The sequence below is a fragment of the Struthio camelus genome, chromosome 1, assembly GCF_040807025.1.
Source record: "Struthio camelus isolate bStrCam1 chromosome 1, bStrCam1.hap1, whole genome shotgun sequence".
Taxonomy (NCBI): Eukaryota; Metazoa; Chordata; class Aves; order Struthioniformes; family Struthionidae; genus Struthio; species Struthio camelus.
The window spans coordinates 61,868,892-61,891,962 of record NC_090942.1 but is presented as its reverse complement, the minus strand read 5'-3'; the positions used below and the strand labels follow the sequence as shown (position 1 = coordinate 61,891,962).

Below are 23,071 nucleotides of genomic sequence, written 5' to 3'. Positions count from 1 at the left end.
GCTGATGACGGACAGATTGCCTCTATTTAGCTTCTGGGACTGCTTGGTTCACTCTCTGTTTTCATTGCATATGATTTATTATCTGCCATCCTAGTGCATATTCATTCTGCAACTCGCTCCTGTCTAGAAGTGAGCCTGAGCCCTGGCTGCAGCCACTGATTATAGAGCAGCATGGTTTAGGCAGGATATCGCACTCCGGGAATGCTCTACAGCTTGCTAGTGGTGGGACAGTCACCTCATAAAAGTCTGCCTTCAACAGCTCCTCAACCCCTGATTAAGGTCAAGGGAATGAGGGAGGTTATGTGTAAGAAAGGTGGGGTTGCTCTTGCTTCTTTCAAAGCATTGATACTCTGCAAACAGAGCTGACCAAATAAAATAAATGGAGAACTGTCAGCATCAACACCCAAGCAGGTGGTAGTAGGAGAGATGCTCTGTCAATCAAAAATCAAGAGATGGGGGTTGCCTAGATACGAGACGGGCTCCACATATTAGAGGAGAAGGCAGGAGAAGAAACACTTGCTTCAAGCTCTGTGTCCCACCGTCTGTGTTTACTCGCTCTGCTCTGCAAGCTGCGTTATGCTAAGAGAGCTGCAGTAGGACCTCAGTGGTGGGAGGGCTGCTGTGCCACCTCAGCTGTAGTGCTCAAGTAGTGTAATGTAGTGGTTGCAATATGACAATACTCCTTTTCAGACAAGATGAACGACTGACTGACTTCTGAGATTGCTACACTTCCATCTGACCACTGATGAGGAGGGAGGGATAGCAAATCAGAAACTGGGGAACAGGGAGCAGTAACAGGACATACCAGAGGGTATGAGTAACAACATGACTGTATCCCCAGGACACGAGTAAGAGTACCATGTTAATGTACTAAGACATAGCTCAAGTCATTGCAGAGAAAAAGTATTTCCCGTGGGCTATGAACTTGCTTCAAATCTCTGTCCATCCCAAAGAGCCTTAGCAAGAGCAGGGCTCTGCACAATCAGCAAAGGCTGCTTAAGTTCCAATGGTCAAGAAAGGACTTCTTACAGCTTTTCTTTAGTTTCTTCCCTTAAATGTAACATAATTTGTTTATTTAAAGAAATAGATAATTGAAATCAAATCTGTTCGGCTTCAGAGCTCATTGAAGAATACAGCTGTGAAACTGGGAAGGAATTTAACTTCTCACTACCAAAGACATATCTGAGACAAAGTACATTTTGTAACATCAACAATCAGTCTCTTTCACAATCTGTTCTACTACAGTAATAATTTTTGGATATAATCTCTCCACTTATCTATATTTAGAGGCCATGAAATGATGAGCTCAGTTTCTATCTACAGCTTTACATATTCCAAATAGCACTGGTAGTGTAGAGACCTCTCTTTGATCAGTGCTCTTTTCTTTTCAACTCTGCTGCTAAATTCTTCCCTTTAGCTACCCAGAAGTCACCACTGCTGAAACTCCAGAGGACAAATCTGACTGGATGGACATATTCAGTATCCGTCTTAAATGCTTCTGAAGACAGAATTTAGGCCTAAATGTTGAAAACACACATGGACATTGTGCAAAGATCAGTCAGAAAGATTTAATGGTACATTGAACATCTCTCTATTAGCATAGTTCACTTGGGACTTATTTACTATCAAATTTAAAAAGCAAAACAACAAAAAAATTCTTGTTCACTTCCTCCAGGCTTACAGGATGCAAAAGGCTGAGATAATACTTTAAAGATTACATTTGGGAAATGATAAATCACTGTTCTGAATTTTGAATTTGTGTCACAAAAATACAATAGAATAAATGAGAATACAAACACCTCAGTATGTACACATCCTTTCTCTTCATGAGGGAGCATTATGACAAGGACACTACCCTTGGAAAGATACCCTAGATAACTCTACAGAGGCAGTCTCAGCATAATCGTATCTGAATGATTACAGAATTGAACAGTCATCCATCTCTTCACCAAGAGAAAAAGGTGGAGGGAGAATCTTTCTTCTTAGAAAGGTGTGAGGCAGACTGAGTGAGGGGCGGGGGGGGGGTTGGATTTTTTTTTTTCCCCCCTTATTGGACTACCTCCTTGTGGGCTAATGCCATTTGGTTTACATGTAACCCTGGGGTAAGAATTTTAGTTTGTTAGTTTAAGAGGGGCGGCCAATCTCTTTGCATTGGAACCATTTGAATTCTCCTCATGCCTTTGCTCTCTATCAGAGCAATCTCCTAAATTAGTTCCAGTATGTTGACATTCCTTCCATCTGGTGTCTTTCCATTCAGCGGTATTTTTATTACTCTCCTAACAGCCGCAGACAGAAGTACCTTTCCATTGCTACAAAATGCTCTTTTATTAAAGGTCAGCCAAATCAAAAGAACAAGCAAGTTTGTTTTTAATTTTAGAGATGCAGACTAGAATAACCTTTTCATTCAGAAGAGACATGTATGACCCAATTACCTCACTTGTGTAACAATGCACAAATTATTCTTCAAAAAGACATCTGAATGCTGAAAAGTGTTTTTTTTATGTTAGAATTTCAGTCCTATGTGTCTTCTGTGTTCATAAATACTTGGAAAGCTTTGTAGCCCCTTGATGTAAAAATACTTCAGAACTGTATTTTTTATTTTATTTAGTATTATTATTTGTTTATGACTGTTTTTAAATAGAGCATACAGCAGGCATGAAAACGTCAAGCAGGTTTTCTCCCTCCAGCGTCCAATTTAGCAAACCACTTGGATGTGTATGCTTAAATTTATGCACGTGCTTAATTACAATTAAAGTTAGCGAGATACAAAGTATATGCTCTAAAGTTAAGCATGTGCTAAATTGCTTCCTTGAATGATGGCCTTATTCATTTCTCTTCTTAAATTAAAGGAATGTAGTTAAGATCCTGCAATAATCATTTTAAATCAGACAGCATGCTAGAATTAATCCCCAGTGAGGGGATTAAATCCAAATGAAAACCATTAGGCTTGCCGATTTTGTTTCTCAGAGAACGAGACTGAGGATACACAGATTTTGATGGTCTACTATTTAAAAAGGAAGGAAAAATGAGACTTGCTAATTCAGCCACAATACTACATGTTACACTAATTGCCTTTTGTTTCAGCAAAGAATACAAGAACTAATTCCCCTTTTATTTTTAATTATGATTACAAACTGCTGAGGAACCTCAAACAAGCAAACATTTACATTGCAGTGGGAGGCCTGTTTAAATGAAGGGATGCAAATAAATTTTTTTGATTGCTAGGAATCATTTAGACGTCTGAATTGAACTTGCCAACGTCCTCACACATTTGGGTTCACATCATGTCAGAAGAAGCATTGTTTAGGGGATGATCCTGAAGGAGAGGAAATTCATAAAGTTGGGTATGATAACTAAAGAGTTAGGTTTGTTTATACTTGTTTCATTATTACCTGCAGACTCTAGAAATATTACTTTATGTTCTTGTTATCAACTGAAAACAATGGAACTAACACACTCTAAGGTCAAAAACCTACATAATTAGAGGAAGCCAATTAGTAATGTGGTTAAACAGTGTCACTACTGAAATACTTTCTCTTGGCTAAATTTCAAAAAGTCATTCCAGCTTTCCAACTTTCATCATTCTTGTTAAAAGCCCAGTCCTTCACATGACGTTGTAAGGGACTCTTAGTGACCTTTTCAGGTGTTTTTGCGTACAGAAGGGATCGCACAATTAGGCACTAAACTTTGTTTTCATTACGTCTGAAAAATACGAGATAGCGTAGGCTGGCACCATCTCCACAGTATTGTTTCCTCAGATATATAACTTAAGTGCTGCATTTAACCAGACTGTTATCTGCACACCAAAAACTCTAGAGCAAGTGAACTACAGTTTCAGTCTTGAGCTGCCTGGCTCATCCAAGGATATGCACTGAAGCTGACGGGCTGAGAGTACTTGCTGGAGGCAGCACTGCTGTGGGGAGGCAGGTTGCAAGCAGTGGCTCAAGACAGCTCACCTTGCCAGCTGCTACCCAGGCACTCGTGCACCGTTTTTTCTGCAACGTGGCTGCTTTCACTCACGACACAGTGACTGGGCTGACACAACTCAAACAATACTGCGCTGAAGACATGCTTGTGGGTATTTGAAATGTCAAATGTTGATTTTCTTTTTGTTTCACAGAAGTCTGCTATGGAATGTGAGACTGAACGTGTATTTTGCAAGTAAAATTAATATTTGTAATACTACACACCAACTGTTATATACTGTCAGATTTTCTTTAATTGTCTTTGGACTTTGAAAGTACAAAGGCTGAAATAAATTCCTGATTAACCAAAACAAGCAAACTAGCTCAAGTCACTGTGTACTTATAGATATATGATGGAGAATCTTTGTGTTCTTTTTCTTTATTTCTTTTTCCTATGAATACCAAAAGTGCAACCTACAAAAATAAGAAGTCCCTTTTACATGGGAAATTCATGTTTAGAGCTTTGCTGTTGTAAAGAGTCCAGCAGAGTGCTGAGCAGCCTGGCCCCAATCCAGCCAAGCACTTAAGCACGTGCTTTCCTTTAGTTATTTGTTCATGCTAATGCCACCACCTTCCATGGACACTGAATTGTGATCCTAATATTTATTCATTCATCAGAGAACATCTTCATTAAACTACTTCTACAAAACTGTTAGCAAAAATTCTGTTTATTTTGTAAGTGTATTTTGCAAATAGATGGACTTTTCTGTATGGCTATGCTGAAAAAGGCCCGCATAGGTCTTCCTGTGCACAGAAACTCTCACTGTATTTCATACTACAAAAGCTCATCCCTGAATGTCCCAAGCACAACTCTACTCTCATGATTGGTCCAACACATGTTTAAGTGTTTGCAGGATCAGGCCCTATGCTCTTCCCCTGGTTCAACTTTTATAAAGTATTGCCAGATGGGATAGATTTTGCACTCAAGCTACCCCTGGAAAAATATGTTAGCTCTCAAAGGCTTTATTATCGAATCCTGGAGTTTTCAAAAGGAAAAAAGAAATAGAGTAAGAGAGGTGGGGGGGGGGGGGGCAGATGGGCAGAAAAAAAATGGACAGAGGCATTATTCTATAAATTAAAATTTATGCCCTGAAATCAGAACAGTTCTAGCAAAGCCAGCTTCATTTATCCAGTCCCTTTCAAGGAGTTTAAAGTCACTTGAAAGAGCACTTCCCTTGCAGCCACACTCGACAGATTGCCAATTACAGCCCTGCTGAGAAGATGGAATTTCTTTAGGCTCAGAATTGTACGTCTACCCTTGCAGTAATGGGCAATATGAGTTCCTTTTGGTTAGGTTACAAAAATTATCATTATACTGGAAAGCTTTGTATCCATACATTTGGATTTGCTCAGTATCCCCCCAAAAAAAAAAAAAGATAAGCTTGTGTTTACATCAAGTTGACAGATTCAGAGGTTAATTGCCTTTAAGCAGGCAGGTCAAAAGGATACCTAAACAAGGATCCCACTTAAGGAAAACACATGTTTGTAAATGCAATACAAAGAGCTTACAGAGATATTCGAGAGAGCTGAAGCGCTGTCCATGCTAGGTAGACTCACTGCAACCTGGCACCTACAGCAAGCACTGTCAGGAGAATAGTGGTAGTCTGAATATCTAAAAAATAGTGAGAGAGGGGAAAATATCTGTGGGGCTACTCCAGTCCAGAAGTTAAGCATCTGATCTAAGTTAGTCAGCTAGACTCCATCTATAGCCAACAGAGAGATACAAGCAGTTCCAGCATGCCATTTCTCCCACCTATCTGAAAAGTCTGACCCCAGGAGGGAGCAAACGACCTTGATCTCTCTTGACTACAGAAGGAAGCTAGACCTCTACTACACACCAACTGCCTACGTGTTGGATGACTTAAATTTGGGGAGATGAAGCCCACCCCTGAGGACTTGAGTAACTTCAACATTTTGTGCCAGAGGATAGCAGTAATATCACTTTTTGTGCATCACTCAATAAGAATGGCCATATATTCAAAATATAGCTTCAACAGGATACAAATATTGCAGCTATAGATATAGTCCCATAACTTCACTGCAAGTACTCTTAGGCTTAAAATGAAGCACATGCTTAGAGGTCACTGAACTCACATCCTAATCTCTGGGCAGTATGTAACTGCATCTCTAGATTTGGCTGTGCATCCACACATCTTCCCAGTACTACAATATATATGTGACAATATTGGCTGCTAAAGGCAGAACATCGATTCTGACTGCTTGGAAAGACTTGATGAGCTATATAGCAGCTATACCTCTGTTGTCCATAATTCCTTGTTCCATTGGACTACTGTCAAACCAACAAGCTGACTTCTGCTGCTCATCCCTTCAGGCCATGACTTAAGCATAAGAAGCCATGAAAGGCTGCTCTGCTTTCTAGATACCTATTGTGTTACAGTAAGAGAATAGCTTTTTCCTCACAGATCATGCTAAGAGAAAACAAATCAGAAACAAGCAGAACAAAAAGCTTCCCCGAAATGAGAGAAAAGTTGCCTCCAGGTCTGTCACTGCAAAGTGCTGCTGCTGGCTAACGGATCACAAAAGCACCATGCTGCCAAAGTTCGTGGAAGGAAACGTCACTTGCCATCTGCACTCGCCCTCCTGGAGACTGGATGAAACCTCCATTGCAAAACTTGACTAGTTGGGCTGTGGAAGCAACGTTCCTCCCTCCACAGGGCTGGAGGGGAAAGTTTTGCTCCCACAGGATTTCACCGTCTGCTTCTTAAAAATGCTGTAATCTTTTTAACTTTTACAAATGTTTTAACTCAGTAAAAACTATTTAAAGTAAGGATGAGAAGGGCAATTGGTCAAAGCACTACAACATGCTTAATCTTTTTTCTTTCTGAGTTCCCGTGCACATTTGAAATAACTTTTGTTCCATTTGCAACCCACATGCTGACACAGCATCCCTCCCCTTTTCTGTTCCCAGATCCTGTTTTGAGTTTATTCAATAAAAAGACAGATATTCATCTCTTTTCAAGTAAAAGAACATGCTTTTGAATAACTCAATATGTGATACTGTAACAGTATTCCAAGCCAGTCCTTGTTTTAATCAGTCGTATCAACTCTCAGAATGGATTTGCCATATACCTATCATCACCTTGTGCATTTACCTTATGGGTATGTACACATGAAGGGCTAAACGCAGGCTGCCTCTTCTGCATATAAGGAAAGATGTGATCCCCTGAGACGAAGCCGTTAGGCCTACATCCTTCAGTCTCTGGAATTCACACCCGGCGTCCTCTCTGCAACTGAGATCCTAGCTTGGGGCCCTGGGAGCAGACCTCTTGGTCAGCGTCTTTTAGCACGTACCCAGCCTGAACTATTTAGCTCTAGCTGGGATGTTACACACTTGAAGGAAGGAAGGAAGGAGGAGACGTTTAACTACATGGTGATATTCTATAAATATATAAACAAACAAACAAGCAAATAAATGAAGAATGTCTCTGGCTTCCTGCTCGTCTCTCCAGACTAGGGAGCAGCTCTGGAGCCAGGAATTACCAGCTTCACTCCCATGTCCCAGGAAGAAAGGAGTTAGAGAGCAAAGGCAGGATTAGGAAACAGGAATGCTAAGCCAGCAACCAGACTGACAGGAAATAGTACAGAGACAGATCGGAAGCAGATGCTCAGATTCATGGGAGAAAAGCAGCTATAACAGAACCAGCAAGACAAATGGGCAGGTAAGGAAGGACCAAAGGCCTAGACCAAACAAGACTGGTCTTGTGAAGTCCAGAGGAAATAAAATATATGAAGATCAGTTTTGGGGTTGGGGAACACAAGCTGACATCAGGTTGGTGTGTGAGTGAGGGTGAAATTAAATTGAACTTTCCAACAGGAGCAAGAAAATTAGATGGTATATGCAAAACTTTCCCGTCTTCCATGGATATAGCTCTTAAGTCACTCATGAACAAGTTCCTGCAGGCAAGGGCTTATGCCATTGTGAAACATTATGATTCAGAAGGAAGGTAGTGCTTGAAACAGTCCCTTGGGTAAGAGATGGATTACACTAGGAATAAGAGTTTGGTGCATGTTCTCAAGAAATACAAACATTAGGTCTGCAAGAACATAATAGAGCAGCTGGGGAGGAGAATCACATTCACTAACCTTCATATATGGTGATGATATGAGGGTGGCTGAGGGATGACATGATCTCAATCTCCCGTCTGATGTGAACCATATCTTGTTCATCCTTAATTTTGTCCTTACGAATGGATTTTATTGCAACCTATAAATTCAGGAAATCAAGCATTACTCTTGGAACTGAACACATGCACATAATCCATTAAGGAGAGTTCAAAAAATAAATACAGATGTTAGATGTTGGCAGAATGTGGAATGACCAAAACAGAGCTTTAAAATACAAACCTCCATGCCCCAGCTCCTTCACTTTATAGTAATAAGTACACTCTCATTACAGTAATAGGTGACATGAAGTTTTAAGGTCTTTAGGTACTAGGGCTTCATTGAGGGGGAATGCACGATTTTTGAAAAGGAACTCTGTTAGCCAAAATCATCTTCAGCTGAGGTAAATGGTAAAAATCTCAAAAGACTGATGGGAACAGCATTTGGTTAGACATGATTACATCTGACATTTTCAAACAGAAGCTTTGGAGACAACTTCTCTGAAGTAAGGTTAAGATCTCTGATGGAAAGGAGGCAGATGATCTCAGGTGATGATTACAAATTATATGGCCATGTTAATACAACGAGGACCACATTAATACAGGTTGCTCCATGGTTCTCTAAAGCAGGCTCAGGAGTTATGACTTAGTGAATAATTAGAAAAAATGATTCTTTGAAATTCACAACTAAACTCGTCCTCACATAAACCCTAGGCTTTCATGTCCTGCAGAGCACTTATGCAATCACTGCAAAACCATATCCTTCCTGCATCCTTCCTCAATCAGGAACCTTTTTACAAGCACATCGTGTGACTGGGTATCTTTCCAAAAGGCAGGGTGGGAACAGAGGAAGTGATAGCTGAACTTGCAGTATAAATTCAAATTATAACAGCCCTTGTGAGTGTGTGTATATTGCCTGTGAAAAAAAAAGCTTATCTGAACAATCCCATAAGTAATTGCAGGGGTCAGATCACGGCCTGCAAGAAATGCCCAAACCAACAATGGAGAGAAGCTAGTGTGAGAGGTACTGCGCATTCTGAGTGGCGGCATGGCCTTCACTGTAATAAATATTTACCCTATTTTATTTGTGCAAGCCAGAGCTCAAGGAATGAATTACCAGCTAGTTTAAAATCAACAGTAAGCCTTTGGAAAACATGACTGACCTGCTGAGGTGACCACCCTTTTATGGGTAAACAACACTTTTGTCATTCTATGCAGCCAACTACTGTGGACCTCTCCTGGGAAAACATTTGTAAATCTGTGATTTATGTGATTTCCCTAGTTCCTGCACAAAAATAATTTCACTGCCTGCTTCAGTAATTGCAAGTGGCATGACTGGTATTGTTTTCATTATATGATGTAGCATCAAGGATATTGAAGAAAGAAGGGGAAAACTTACAATATTATAAAATTGAAATGTACATAAACAGGAGCTAGTTTAAAGGATCAGGTTTCCTACAAAGGCTTCAGCTCTGAAAAGTAACATTGTTTAAAAAAAAGCTTTAAGCACATGCCCAATCCCCTTCAACTCCCACAGATTTCAGCACATGCTTAAAATTAAGCACATGCGCAAGCACTATCTTGCTTTGGGAACTAAAAGCAGAGCGTAAGGGACAAACACATTTGTATGTCAAAACCAAAACAATTATTTTCTTTCTCTTGACCCAAACATTTGGTATAGAGATTGCAAAAGTAACAACATAGCTTTGTTCTTATCTACAGTGCACATACTTCTAGCAAAGGCAATATAACAGATCTTAATTGACTGAGCGATCAAGATAATGACCAAGCAGTTCTAGAGATGGATAAAGCAGCTAACATTACAGACAAGTTGGATTTTTTCCCCCATCCCATGTTTGCACTGGGACAGGCTGCAAATGCAAATAAACCCTGTATACAAGAAGGATGTGGGTGGCTCTTGGAGCAGCATGTGCATTCCTGCAAGAAGTAAATATAGACATGGGTAAAAACACATTTTTTTATTAAAAGATAGCCTTCTACTTGGCTCTGAGGAAGAATTTAAGACGACTTTCATTGTCAAATATACAACGGGGAGCAAGCTCTTCACCATTCATCGCTGGTAAAGTAACAACAGCACCCAGGAGGGCATGCCAGTCTCCCACTAACTTGACTCTAGGCTTTGCAGACAGGACTTTTGTAAATCTATACATAATTACTGCAAATGGTCTCTCTGGAATTACTGTACATGTGAAAATATTTTTTTAGATACAAAAATGCAAACGTGATTCAAAGAGTGGCAGTGCTATAAGTGCTGTAAATATATGGTTGAATGTATCTTCAAATGCAAACAGATGTGTTGCCTGGGAATGTATTTTTCAAAAGGGCCAGGGAGTTTACAGTCTCTCACCCTGTGTTCAAATGTGATTAAGCCACCTAGGAGCCTTAATTTATAAAGGCTATGTCTAAAAGTTTAACTGAATTTTGAAAATGGTACTTAAGCTCTCCTGAAAATGTAACATCCCGTCTTGAACCCCAAACTTAACATCTAGGGGATGAATTTACCAGCCTGGTTGAAGTATTTGGGATTTTGTTTGTGACATCCAGGGTCCAAGACTTCTCCCCATCATAGAGAAAGAAAGATGTCAAATATACCCTGGGGTTTAATATTCAAGGCGCTAACACACAGTTTGACTTCTCTCCCTCAACTGCTCCAGATGGCAGCGACTGCCATTTAGAAATAGGGAGCAACAACCAGCAGGCAATGCCCCTCATCTGAGGTACAGTCGGTTGCCAGTATGAGCTTTCTGTATCAAAGGAAGACTCTAGATACTTGCATGTAATAGTGTTTTATACTTGCATAGGACATTACCATGCTCAAAGCACAGTACAGCCATAAATTATTGAAAACTCAGGAGGCAAGTGGTGAAACAGGACTATTCACTTTTAGGAGATGGGGAAATTGGAACAGAAAGCTGATGTGACTTCTAAAGGAAATAAGAACAGTAGCATCTCAGAAACTGTTGTCTGCCTCTCCCTCCCAAACCTTTTCTGCCCTGCTCAGCAAATCATAGGATTATTAAAGGCTAGTTTCCAATATCTTTCTCCTGTTCAGCTGCTATTTTCTTTGCCTCAAAAAGAGCCTCAGGGAAGTGAAAGGTGCATCTCTGTGGCTCAGACAGAATAAGGAACCTTTCACTTTTAGGCTCAAACACAGCTTGATAAACATTTTTGCCCCGCGACGTCTGCCTGGTGACCTGCCCGTTCACCTGCCTCGCTTCCTAAGTGGACTGGTTCCCCATCACAAAAATTATCAATAGCGAATAGCCTTGCAGGCAACCTCACCCAAAGGCCAAGCAGTGAGTGATCACTGTCAGAGGACCTTCGCTGGCAGAGGTGGCATCCCAAAATGGGATTAACAGAGCAGCAGAACAGTGCACAGCAGTTTATACTGGCATTCGTTCCAGCTCTTCTTCTGTAAGTGACAGATTTCTGCCAGCCAAGTGTCTTTCGCCTGCATCAGTCTATCCAGACTGTGTCAGCAGGGGTATGTCGGCTTAAGTCTACTGATTTGAAAGAATAACACCAACAAGAATGCAGTCTAGTGTTTTTTTAATATTTCATAGAAGCATTGTAAGTCATGGTCACATTTTAGATATTTCACAGAATCACAGAACGGTTGAAGTTGGAAGGGACCTCTGGAGATCATCTAGTCCAACCTCCCTGCTCAAGCAGGGTCCTCTAGAGCATATTGCCCAGGATCACATCCAGACGGGTTTTGAATATCTCCAGGGAAGGAGACTCCACCACCCCTCTGGGCAACCTGTTCCAATGCTCTGTCACTCTCACAGTAAAGATATTTATATATATATAAAAATATAATATATATATAATATATATAATATGATATAATATAATATATATTATATTTATAGATAAATATATTTATTATATATTCCATTGTTTTCATCTCTTTGAGTAAAATAAGGTCCCTGTCTGTTTGTCATGATATCAACTTGTAAAACAAGTCTCTCTTCTAAGTAGTCTAAAAGATCAAAAATGGAATTTCTTTTACAAACTGTATTTTGCTCAGAAATATATTCGGGAAAAAAATAAGTCCAGAGTAGGCTTATGCTTTTAACACCAGACAGAGCTGGCGCCATTTTTCAAAACCTCACAGGACTGGTGCCAGATATGGTACAGGATGAACCTGAACAAGTTAAGCCTAAGAAGAAATAATCTCAATTGAGAAATACCTTGTGAAAGAACTTGTTCGTTCATTCTTTGGGTCCTGTTCTTGTCTGCTTGCTTTCCTTGCTTTCTCTGAAAGCAACAGCTCCACTGTGTTCACCATGACAATTTATTAAGTGCACAGTATATGAATCAGCAGTATGGCAAATGCAAATACGCTTTTTTACATCAGCTCCATTAACTACTCAAAATATTCTCATTGGAGATCTGCAGAGAAAGTGCTATTAGTCGCTTCAGTAGTCTCACAACACTGTACTTACACCTCTATCACTGTCTCCCTGCATTTTACTGGTTTGAAGATTCAGATTATTTAATTATGGTATTTTTAGTAACTTGACTAGTGGAGGAATTTGTATTTTTTCCTAGCTTCTTGTCCTGATGAGAATTTCAGATAACTCCAAGACCTTGCATTCAGACAGAGTGAGAGATCAGATTCTTAATAATGAAATCTAAAGCCTCTTACCCCAGCAAAACAGGTCCAAGTTCACCCACCGTCCCTACAGACGAAGGATCCAATCTGGCAAAACACTTTAGCACATGCCTAACTTCACACATGTGAGTAGATCATTGACTTTTGTGGGATAGCTCACACACATAAAGTTAAATACGTGCAGAAGCATCAAGGTCACAGCTCAGAACTAGACCATGTGATGGTCCCTACGGGGATCAATACTGAACAATTTGATGGCCTTGATCTAGTTGCTAGAGTTTACTGCTTACATGCATGCGGGCAAGTACACGTACACACTTTCCCAGTTAACACTAGCAGAATCCTTGTGAGATAGATACATATTAAACAAAGGTTTAGATGGACAGACCATCTGGTTTAGATGGACAGACCATCTGGACTACCCCTTCAACACTGAACTGGTCAGAATTGAATCACGTTCATCTGGTGGGTCTGAGAAATATTCAACCCCCATACCCTTTTCTTTCCAAGAAAGGGAAAGAGGAGTAACTAGCATAAATCCTGTACCCCTTCCAGAACAGCTACGTTCACTCCAAACATGAAGGAAAATTAAAGCAAAGCCATCTAGCAGTGTTACCCACTCTCAAGGAAATAAACTTGCCACCTCCAGTGGTAAGAGTTTGGAAGAGGGCTGCTTGCCCACTGACAAGAAAAGAAAATATGCCTCAAAGCACAGCCTCAGAGTAGCAACTTCTGAGGTGAGAGGGTTCTGCAGGGCAGCCACCCTTACAAGAGATCTGGAAATTAAGCTTTTGGACAAGCAAAAAGCCTGAAGCCCTAGAGCAACAGAATATGACGACTGTGTCACACTCCCTCTCTGGCTGTAGGTAACTAACACCCTCGGTACCACCTTGGCAACTCTGACGGCATTGTGGTCCCACAGCCACCTACAGGATAAGAGAGGGGAAAGGACACAGGGAAGAACAGCACCAGAGAGGGACCAAAGCCACCTTCACCTCTGCTGCCAGTTTTGGCTCCAGCTTCATCTCAAGAGCAGGCAGAGAGAATGTCCTGTTCAAAATGTATGGTGCAGCAGAGAGAAAGCATGGGGCTGTGATTCTCTACCATTTCCAGGCATTTCCAAGTGGCTCCACAAGAGCACAGCTTCATCAATAAGCAGAAAGGAAAGAGGGAGCACAATTTTTGGCTTCCTACCCCTCCGTGAGTCAGCTTGCAGAGCTTGCTGGGCAGGAACCGTGGAGAAATAAGCTGCTCTCTTCAAGGCTGCAATAAATTACTTGTCTCCATTTGCTGGAAAGAGGATTTATACTTACTCTCTGAACTGGTGTAGAGAGATTATGAAGTATTTTCCAATACACTTCATGCTTCTTTGCTTTTATTTGGTACAAATAACTTGAATTGAGCTACAAATACTTCAAAACCATGACAGTTGCAAAGGTCTCTGTACATTCAGTCCTATCTGTAAGAGAAATGTCTCTCCACCTTTACAAACTTCTAGGCTGCTGGGCAAAGTAAAATGCTTGGAATTTGCCTTTACAGAGGCAGATCAAGACCATTATGCACAGTAAAACATCTCAGACTCTAAACGTCAGGCAAAGGACACAGCAGCGGGTAGGTGACTATTTCCATACCAAACCTCTACATCCGCGGAGTCATTGCTGGCATCGCGATTTCACCAGTGTACCTGTGTGGCTGAAGCATCATGGGATGAGCAACAAAGCCATATTTTCATCAAAGCATAAAGCTGTTTCCCTTATTTTCAGGAAGCTGGTTCATATGTTTCCTTGTCTTAATGTAATAAACCTCTGTCTTCCACATGAGATGTGTGAATAGAAACAAAGGTAGATATAGCCACACTGCATACAGTTACAGATTTTTAAAGTCAGCTAGCGCTGTAGCCTTGACTGAGCACCTGAATGAGACAAGCTACAGACCCTACCCCAGCAGTTTCTGCATGCAGCACATTCAGTTTCATTGAAAACAATCTTCCACTCTATTCTCTATCAAAGCTATTTTTGGGATTGCGGCTAGATACTAACAAAGTGCTTTTTTCCACTGCGGGGGCTGTGAATTTTACGCTGGTTCCAGCTCTTGTGCATACCAGTCATGCTCTGGAGCAAATTCCAATGGGTTATTGCAATGGTGCTCTGGAGCGCAGGGAAAACGACGTCAGGAAAGGGAATGCAGCCCCCTGAGACCTGGAAACCAGCTCACTGACACTGTGAGACATATCGGAAAAGCAGCTTAAAGCAAATTAGTGGAAGCAATTTTCTTGCTGGGGCTGGGGAGAGTTAAATATACATAAACCCCTACTTCCCTAAAGCTGTGAATTGAGGCCAACCCCACCCAGCAATGGGAAATGGGTGAGCCCAGCCGGTTTCACAGCTCTGTTTCCTTTCTTTGAGACTCCTAGATGGGAAGTGCAATGGGCAAGTGCCAACAAGGATAGGGAGGTAAAGAATAGGTGGATCAAGTAGGAGAGGAAAAGAAGGGGAGAGCAGAGGACGTTTAGGGTGGAGAGAGAAAAGGCACATTGTTCCTTCTCCACTGCCACAGACCTTAGCAAGGAAGAACAAAGTCTGGCACTGTGTTAGGTTTTTTTAGGGGAGTCTCTGCCTACGGTTCTTGGCCCAGACATCATCAATGCAACAGGAAGAGAAACAAAGCTCTGAAATTGGGTGGTCCCTGAGGTCGCCACAATCAGATGATAAGGAAGGGGACGCTGATAATGCAGCTGCACTGAAATGGCTCTGCCAGAGGCTGGCCAAGGAAAGGCAGGGGAGGGGCTGAATAAGCGTCTACCAGGTGTCTCGGCCTGCGAGGTCGCGAGTGGGAGCCACAGATATTTCTACAGGGAAGCGAAGCACCTAAAGGGTTCTGCAAGGCTACCCTCATGCAGACTTCTTCTCACAAGCCTCTTTCCCCCATGAGTATTTCTTTGCTGTGTTCCCTCAGGTGCAGGAAAAAAGGGATCTTGAGACCCCAGTCCCAGGCCAAATTCAATAATAAACAGCAGCATGCAGACTGTGTAAGTCTAAGAACCAGCTTCTGCACAGTCATAGAAAACACTTCATGCACTGACTGAAAAGCTGGACAAAAGAGCATTGTGAGCCGATGCAAAATTAGTGCCTGGCCTTGTGCATTTGGCTAACATATCTCCAAGAGCTTTCTCTTTCGGAGAGAAAGAGTAAGGTCAACACAGTGCTATTGTTTTGGAGATTGTTACTTTTCAGATCCTGAAAGTCAGATCATCTCCATGGTGATACTGTCTGGGAGACAAGCATGCAGCAAAATCCTAATTAATTATTTATAAACAACCCAACTCTACTGTCTGGTAGGTTGGCAAACTATCTAATGATCAGGCAAGTTGCTCTAAGCAGTAAACGGTGCCATCCGCACCCAATAAGACCCTGCTGGTTTAAACCTCAGGGCTTCTGCACATTTCTCTTTTCCATTGCATGTTTGTTCATGTCATTACATGGATGTTATCAAAGACAAAACGTTGTTGTTCAAAAGCCAGCAGCTGCAACAACAAGCACATAAAGGGTGAGGACCCAGGTGCCACGATGCACCTTTTGAGTTCAGTTGCTCTGAAGAGGCAAAGGTGTCTTTCACAACTGCCTCCTTCCACGTGGCAAAAGCATATAGCAAACATCAGCAGCTCCCTGCTTCCTCCCCCTCTTCCCAATGGATCACCTAAAAAAGATTTTATTTCTGAAAACTGAAGCCGATTTACTGCTACTGTATCACGACCTGTAGAGAAACTCACTCTTGCACCAAGACAATAGACGCCTCGAGTCTATGTGATAAGTGTTAAATCAAAATTTTATTTACATGAGCTGAGGCACAATGTGCCACTGCCGGTAGCGAGAGCCAGGATACTTTTATCTCTATTTTAATCCTCCTTTTCCAACTCTGCTGGATGTAGTGGCTGTTATCGTATCACAAATGGTGATTCAGCAAGTGAAGAGGAATTTATTAATCATAAACAACAGACAAGGGCAATATACCTTATTTCTAGTTCCACTTTTATTCACAAAGAAAACTGCCTGTGGAACTAAGTTTTAATGAGCAGTGGAAAGTACCAGATTAACACATTTATGCTGTACATATACAAAGTGGGTGCCAGGAGGAACATGCACAACACCTTTCCTCCACTTCTTTCCTCACCCCCGCATACAGTGCCTGTTAACAAAACTTGTGTGCACATTTCCTGAGTAACTACCGCCTGACTGGAAAATTTATATCCCGTCATTGTTTGGTACCTGCTATCCTCAGCTATATATATGAAGCCTGGCATATTTACCCCGTGCATCCTCTGACAAATTTACCTGGCAGACCTTTTTTCTTTTAATGCAGAGAAGCTTGGCCTTGATTCACCGTTACTTCCAAATGGATCTGGCAGCTCCGTAGTAATCATTTCAGGACTGATTTACCCTTAGGAGTAGGATTGATTTACCCTTAGGAGTAAAAAAACCCATTCACCTGGTTTAGCAGAGATCTTCTCTCCAATAGCGTTTAAAAACGTAGGTTAGCAACATGGCTATTGATTTTTCATTTTGAGGCAGTGATTCTTCAAAATAGGGAGAAGAAGGGAGGGCTGCAGATTTCAAAAAGGAAGTCCAGCCCTTTCTTTCTAGATTGTCAGTGGTTTCAGCCCAGATCAATCTAGCTAGCATTTGATAACTCTTGAATTTTATAGTTTTCCCAAAGGACAAGAATGTACCCCCTCAAACCAACACTTCTATTGATATCTGTCAGAACTCTATTGAAAAACACCTTTCTCTTCCCAAAATAAAATTTTTTAATATGGCATTAATGAAGTCCCACGTTGCAGAAATGTTCAGGTTTAGAAGAAAGATCTTGCACATAAATCACTACTCTCAGTAATAACAAAGTGGTTCTCATGGTGCTAAATCAAGTTCCCTCCTCTCACCCCTGCCAGCTGTCCCAAAGGCATGCTACTGCAAATCTGCATCCACTTCAATCTTGCATGATCCACGCTGAAACAAATTTGCCCTGGTAGCAGCAACGGTTACAAAGGATCTGCTGAAAAGTAGAGATCTCACACAACAGGGTTATTAGAGATGTTTGTGGTCATGGGCTAACAGGACTAGAAGCCAAGAGAGGCATCCTGGAAGAGGCACTGTAACATGCAAAGTTTATCTTCCCAGTGAAAAGATTGAGCGTACTTACTTTTTTCCTAATTCACTTCTAAATGAGGTGGAAGGAAACCTGGAACTATTGGCCAGATCTGTCTGACTATCCAAAGATGCAATATCTAGCACTTTGAAATGTTCATAACCTAGTCTGCAAAAACACAGACTTATGATCTAACTCTGAAGAAGGACTAAAGAAGAGAGAAAAAAAAATGGCCAAGTTGAAGTTTTGGGGTTGTCATGCACAGATTCATGGAACACCATCTACTTTCCAAAGTCTAATAACTCACAAATATCCCATCCAACTACCTTCAAGCTTTCAAGGAAAGTTCATGTCTTGGCACATTAGAAATTATATCTGGAAAGAAACTAGGGTAGGGGATTTCCCTGAGGCAATGGAGATTCATAATTGTAACTAAAAGAAAAAAATGCTTTACAGCCTCAACTGTGGATCACTCCTCCTTAATCGATGTTAACCAGCACAGAATGCCACATTCACTGAAAAGATGAAAACTGCATTTCTAGTTAACTTCTGGTGAAGTTGCCAAGCAGATGTTTATTTTTGGCTTCCACATCTACTAAAGCCAAATGCTATATTGAATTGGGATTTCATAAAGTCAGATTGCTTTTCTTCCAGGTTACAATTTCGTTGGAACAAAAAAAAAAAAAAAAAAAGACTTCACTTATAAGGTGGAAAAAAACTGGTAGCATCCGTTTCTATCATGTCTGTTTATATGATAGTTTAAATAAGGTTAGAATTGTGCAATCATTATTGATCAACTTCCAAATGCAGCACAACTCCATCCAGCACATGTGCAAAAGAGGAAAAGTCACTGGAAGTGAATCATGTGTCAGCCTTTTAACTTCTGCAAGTCTGTGTGCCAACTGTTTAGCACTAATTAAATTACTGGGAAGTCAGGTTAAAGAGGAGTGAAGGAATTCACAAGCCCCAAGTTTACTGTTCTCAGTGTTATATAGGTATTACAGATTCCCCCTCCAAAAACTGGAAGATAGATTTCACATTAATCTGAGGCTTGATCTCACAACTACGATAGCTGCTGATGTAATGAAAAATCCTAACTTGGGGCAGCAGAGAGGGACTTTAATTTAATGTTGTTTTTTTTTTCATTGTGAACAAGCAGTGAACCACACTGAAGTAATCCCCCGAAGCAGGAGTGCACACTGTTCAAGGCACTGATTTCGGGATGAAATGCAAAACCAAGATTCTGGCTACTTTCTTAGAAAAAGCCCTTTATGACTTTCTTAAGAATCCTGGATCCAGTTCCAGTTTGAAAATAACAGTCTCCTGCAATTCCTCCCAATAATTTAAAATGGAAATGGGGTTATTCACACCCTCTAAGCGACCATTGCAAACTACTGCAATGTGCTGCTAAATAACTGCTAAATAATGGTAACCTCACCAGTTACCAGAGTCTCTAAAGTGATTTTGCATATGTTTAGGTGAAAGGTGCTATATCAATGCAAGACTGTAATTCACATTAAACAAAGGAGGGGGTTGGACACTGTTTAAAGTCTTTCTTACAGCTAGTTTTTTCCAACAAGCCACCTGACAGCATGTTTTCATTAGTAAGTCCTACTTAAGGAAGTTGTGGGTAAATAAATGTAACTTAGCTTATTCTCTCTTTCATTAGAGTTTTTTTATGAGTTCAGAGAAGCCTCAGAACTGCTGAGAGCTTTTTACATCTTTACAATGTCCCTTCTGTCACAAGTGGTAAGTCATCTGGTCTTGTATGGACATTTTAATTTTGCTCTTCTGGTTCTGCAGTCCTTCAAAGCAGGTTAAGAGTTAATTCGACTGAGAAAGAATTATTTTGCTGTGAGAGGTACAGCAGAACATGGAAGACTTGGGAAGATTCTTTCTTCTTTTCAAAGAATTTTCATACTTTGGGGCACAACAATGGTAATTCAAATCTAGTACCGTGCTGCTCGACCACCTCAAATTCCTAGTAACTCGGTGAGATTTTTTAAGTCTGCAAAGATTTTAAAGTCGAGTTTAGAGTTCAGGCTTTTGGATTAACATTCATGAGTTGGCATTCATTATGCAAGGACAGTGGACCACAGAGACCACATGACAGAATATACATAGGTGTATGTAAATGGGATCGTCAGAGGGGTTAATGACAAAGGACTAGCAACTCAGAAGCAACTACAACCAGTATAATTCTCTAAATTAGTCTCAAATGGATCAAAAGATAAACACCACTTCCTGATGGGAATCCAGTGAACCATAGTCCCACATCCTATCTGGAAAAGTACTTCTGAAAACAAAAAGATTGGCAACTATGTGTATTAAGCCTCACCCAGGTTATTTTGCTCCAGGGCTTGCAGATGACTTTGTAATATTAAATTTGTTTTTGTAAAAGCACTACTCCAGTATTACATTGTCCAGCATGGATGTTACCTATTTAATGTTCCATTTTTGGAAGGGACCATCCTAGAATTTATGACAGAATATAGTGGAATTGCTACAGAGGGAAGAAAAGGACTTTGCTAATATTTCTTCCCCTTCCTTCTCTGATTTCTAAGAAATATTTTTACTCCTGAAGGTAAAGGAACCTCCTGTTGTTCCTTTCTATTTATCGAAAGTAAATTACCAGGGCCACCCCAAAGGCTCAGTGGAGAGAGTAATATAGAAACAGGAACGCTCTGGCTCCCTACGGCCAGTTGGGCTTGGAATAGAGAGTGCTGTGACAGGGTGAAGAATGAATTATGCTTTCCTACAATTAAGTGGCTGGCTATCAAGCAATTTTGCAGCCTTAAAAGCATAATTCTTGCTTTTCCTGCTACAAGAGAAGCTCACGGATACAGGCTGTTGTTGCAAGTAGTTACAGGGAGAGGTAACTTTGGAGGGGAAAAAGGGCAAACCAAAATTTTTTTTCTAGATGAAAAAGCTTTTGGCAAAGGACTCCCCCAGACTGTGATCTCCAGGACTGCTGCCCCCTTCTTCAGCCTGCACAAACACCTTTTTTGGCATGTGCTTTGGCCAGGGTCAGTCGAACGGGGGGGGGGGGGGGGGGGGGGGGGGGTTAGCACTCAGACTTCTGGGCTCCCTTTGCCAAAAGCTAAGATGTTAGGTAGTGCTACAGCAGCGACGCAGGCTTCCCACTTCACCCTGCCAGTGACCTTCGCGCAGACTTGGATATACCACCTTCCTCAGGGTGAGGAGCAATTCCCTCTCACACTGCTCAGTCCAGAAATTCATCTCAGCAAATACCACAAATCATGTCACGCCGAGGAGAACTATTAAAGCGGTGCTGTGCAATGTGAATTGCTGTCCGCAAGGGACTGGAGCGAGAGACTGCCTAACCCATTTTGTTTAACTTTTACTTAAACAACCCTGAAAGGGGAAGCTGCGTTGCTACTCTGGAAATTACAGCTTTCATCTCATTTGAGCCACACATTCCTCCGCTAAACTGCAGAAATAATTTAAGCACAGACTCCTAAATAAGACTGTTTTCAACATTTCCTACATTTCCTGGAAACATATTGCCTCTGATGTCCTGAATTAAAAGGAGACTTACTAATTTAGCCAGGTTAAAGTTCTTTTAGTAACCCCAGTAAACTCTGATGTCAAGCTAAGCACGTGGATTTCACTCATCGTGCATTTTCACATTCCTCAAAACAACAACACGCCACACCACTGTAACGCTGATCAACTCCAACTCCATCCTGCCATTGCGTTTGTACATACTGCATTCATCGCTCCCTTGCACCGCGTTGCCCAGGGCAGGAATCAATAGAAGCACACAAGCGCCTTGCTGCGAATAGAGCGAGCTTAGTTTCCCCTTAATGACGATTGCTTTCTGAAGCCTGCTTTAACGTGCATGTTGCAGCTTAGAGGTGCCAACATTTACTGGGTTGTTTAAGCACCGTTTAGAGTTTTGCTGGGCAGATAAGAAGAATAACTTGGGTGTACAGTGAAACAAAGATACAGCTGTTTGTGCCAAACATTCAGTTCATGGCAATACTTCATAGGAATTCCTCTCTATAACAACTGAACTGTCATATCCTACAACTACATCCCAGGCAACCTCCCAGCTGAGCTCACTAAGGCTGCTGTCTGATGTGCTCTACGTACAAAAACCCAGAACTACCCAGATGTTCTCTATGTAAAACATTTGGGTTGAAACACGCAGCACTTCTTTCCAAAAAGCCATTACATTTGTTTAATGGACTCACACAGTTCAACTAAAATATCCTGGAGCAGACATTTGACTGCAACTCTACTCTACAAGCCCCATCTGCAAAAGGAAAAAAGAAAGAAAAAGTAAATGAGAATGCTTTACATGATTTATGCTGTCTTTATGATCAACCGGTTCATAAAATACAAGCTCTGCTCTACAGACAATAACACAAATTGCTTTCAAGTGTATTGTTTAGTCCTTGCTTGTGTTAACCAAATATTTCAATTGAGACAAAGGGCCAAATTCTACTCTTCAGTTTACAACAGTGTTAATGTAACTGTGAGCAGCATTTTACCCACGGACACATCACAAGGGATGTGATTTTTTTTGCTTTACACTCCAAGTGAGTGAATAATGATATCCAATAATGATAACCAGTTACAGTCATGGCTACAGAGTTTTCTTTTCATCTGAGAAAGGCTGGAAGGAGGTTAAAGTACAGAATGAAATTCTTTTCCCTGACGAAATCCTCTCTAGTAATACGCAATCTACAATGAAGCATTTCATAGGTCCCATTAGAACACATTTTCATAATGAAATGCCAGACAGGATGAACTGAGAGAACACATTTGTTTCACAGAAACAGAGAGATGGAGAGCAAATCCTCATAGTGTACACAGAATAAACCCGCTGTTGAAAAAGAGGGCTAGTCCATGGCCTCGATGTAAATATACCGCACAGTCTAGCTGGAGGCCCTTGTTCTTTCCAAGTCCTAAGGACTTGAAGTGGCATGGAATGGTGACCAAACGGGAGAGATATATAACAGCCTGGAGGAAAAGGTGGCACCATCACTTCTGACACATCCCTAGAGTATGAAAGAGGATGTTACTTTAGCAGTTACCTTCCTGAGAGAGAGATGGTTACACACATTAACACAAGACTAGACTCAGTGAAGCACTGAAGCTGTGGTAGCTCAGCCACAGAAGCTCTGGAAACCTCAGGGAAACCACTTACCCCCTCGGTGCTCAAACTGCAGCTATAA

The 23,071-nt window shown here is 41.2% G+C and overlaps 1 protein-coding gene across 2 annotated transcripts in view; it reads right to left on the bottom strand.

The window, feature by feature from the left end:
• The window catches only part of NUAK1 (NUAK family kinase 1), a 52,200-nt gene that overhangs the window by 17,621 nt on the left and 11,508 nt on the right, over nt 1-23,071 (bottom strand). For both annotated transcript variants that reach the window (XM_068944093.1, XM_068944094.1), the window contains exon 2: nt 8,070-8,190. In XM_068944093.1, coding sequence (XP_068800194.1) covers nt 8,070-8,190 — 121 coding nt within the window. The remainder of the gene's footprint in view (nt 1-8,069; nt 8,191-23,071) is intronic.